At 45.2% G+C, this 1,780-nt stretch overlaps 1 protein-coding gene across 1 annotated transcript; it reads left to right on the top strand.

Moving 5' to 3' along the window:
• Positions 1-220: 220 nt before the first annotated feature.
• LOC113359552 lies at positions 221-1,489 on the top strand. Its single transcript, XM_026603166.1, has 2 exons — positions 221-782; positions 882-1,489. Exons 1-2 carry the CDS (start codon positions 221-223, stop codon positions 1,487-1,489), a joined length of 1,170 nt encoding a protein of 389 aa, XP_026458951.1.
• Positions 1,490-1,780: the final 291 nt, after the last annotated feature.

Below are 1,780 nucleotides of genomic sequence, written 5' to 3'. Positions count from 1 at the left end.
AACAATTCGGTGTCAAATACCAAGCCCACACAGCAATCAAGACCCAGGTGGTCGCAGATTTCTTAGCGGATTTCCCGATGGACGATACTGATAAGATTGAAGAAATCTCGGGGATGGAAGACGAGTTAGAGGATCCTCCCGAACTACTTTGCTCTGAATACCCCAACCGATGGGAGGTCTTCGTTGATGGGTCGTGTAACTCGAAGGATCATGTATGAGAATGGTTTTTACAACCCCCATCGGCCGAAGGATCGTCTATAGATTAAGGCTCGAATTCCCTTTCACTAACAATATAATCGAATACGAGGCAGTAATACATGCCCTCCGAGTCATCATCGCGTTGGGCATCCATAATGTGCGTCTCACAAGCGATTCACAACTCATTATCCGGAAAATAGATGGAACGTACCAAGCCTCGGATCTATGTCTGCAGCGATACCTTCAACTCGCTAAGCACTATATCGAGCAGATACCAAACATCACGTTCCGCCACTTAAACCGAATCAACAACAGATATGCTGATACCTTAGCATTCATAGCTTCCATGACAGTTAGCCCTGAAGCTACCAATGTCAGAATCGAAAAAGTTCTACTCTCCTCCATTCCATTGGAAGGAAACATGGACATCCTCGTTGTCGACTCAGTAGCCCAGGAGGAAAGTCTGCCAGAGGATGACTGGAGGACGCCCATCATCAAGTATCTATCTAACGGATACCTCCCCAACGATCAATTAATCGCACACAAGATAATATCAAGGTCTGGGAACTACCAACTCCGGGATGGTGTGTTATACAAACAATCCTACCTTGGGCCTCTCCTCGGATGTCTCTCATTTGCGGAAGGACAAATCATACTAAAATAAATACACTATGGTTACGTAGGAAACCATAGTGGAGGACGATCCCTCGCTCATAAAGCAAGATTACAGGGGTATTTTTGGCCTCGCATGAACGAGGACTCGAAGCAAATGGCAAAAATTTGCATAGAGTGCCAAAAATTTGGCAAAAGAAGACATGCACCTTCAATGGACTTAAAGTCCGTCCTAAGTCCCTGGCCATTCGACAAATGGGGGGTGGATATTGTCGGACCCCTAAGAGCCGGTACTGGACAACGGAAGTATTTAATCTTGGCCACAGACTACTTCATTAAATGGGTGGAGGCCTCATCTTTAAGACACATAAGAGACCATGATATCTTTAAATTTCTCTTCGAGCATATTATATGCCGCTTCGGTATCCCGGCCGCTATTGTATCTGATAACGAGGCACAACCCCAAGGTAAAAACATCGATCTTCTCTTTAATTGTTTCAAGATCAGAAAAAACAAATCTATGCCAATCTATGCTGAGAGCAATGGCCAGGCAGAGGCCACAAACAAAACTATCGCCGACATCCTCAAGAAGAGACTTGACGGATATGAAGCTAGTTGGTGTGAACAACTACACAACGTCCTATGGGCCTATCGAACCACAAAAATGGAAGCCACATGAATTTCTCCCTTCGCCCTCATATATGGCACAGAGGAAATCATACCAATAGAAGCCATGATCCCCACAACGAAGACCGAGGCATGGGAGAAAAATCTGACCTCGGACATGATACTCTCCAAGATGGACGATTTGGAAGAAAACAGAGAAATTTCTCTCCAAACAATAGAAAATTATCACAGAAAATTGGCTCGGGAATACAACAAACGTGCTCACCAGAGACAATTCAGCCCAGGCGATAAAGTCTGGCGCGAGATTCCGCCCTACCATCGCGAGTCAGGAAAATTTGCACCT

Source organism: Papaver somniferum, chromosome 3 (genome assembly GCF_003573695.1).
Source record: "Papaver somniferum cultivar HN1 chromosome 3, ASM357369v1, whole genome shotgun sequence".
NCBI classification, from domain to species: Eukaryota; Viridiplantae; Streptophyta; class Magnoliopsida; order Ranunculales; family Papaveraceae; genus Papaver; species Papaver somniferum.
Note: the sequence above shows the minus strand (reverse complement) of the source record. Positions and strands in the feature narration are given on the sequence as shown.

Excerpts from the sequence above, each read along its gene's own strand:
- LOC113359552 (XM_026603166.1), top strand. The coding sequence starts at position 221 with ATGGTTTTTACAACCCCCATCGGCCGAAGGATCGTCTATAGATTAAGG. Across the intron at positions 783-881 it reads GAACTACCAACTCCGGGATG|GAAACCATAGTGGAGGACGA; the intron begins GTGTGTTATACA and ends ATGGTTACGTAG.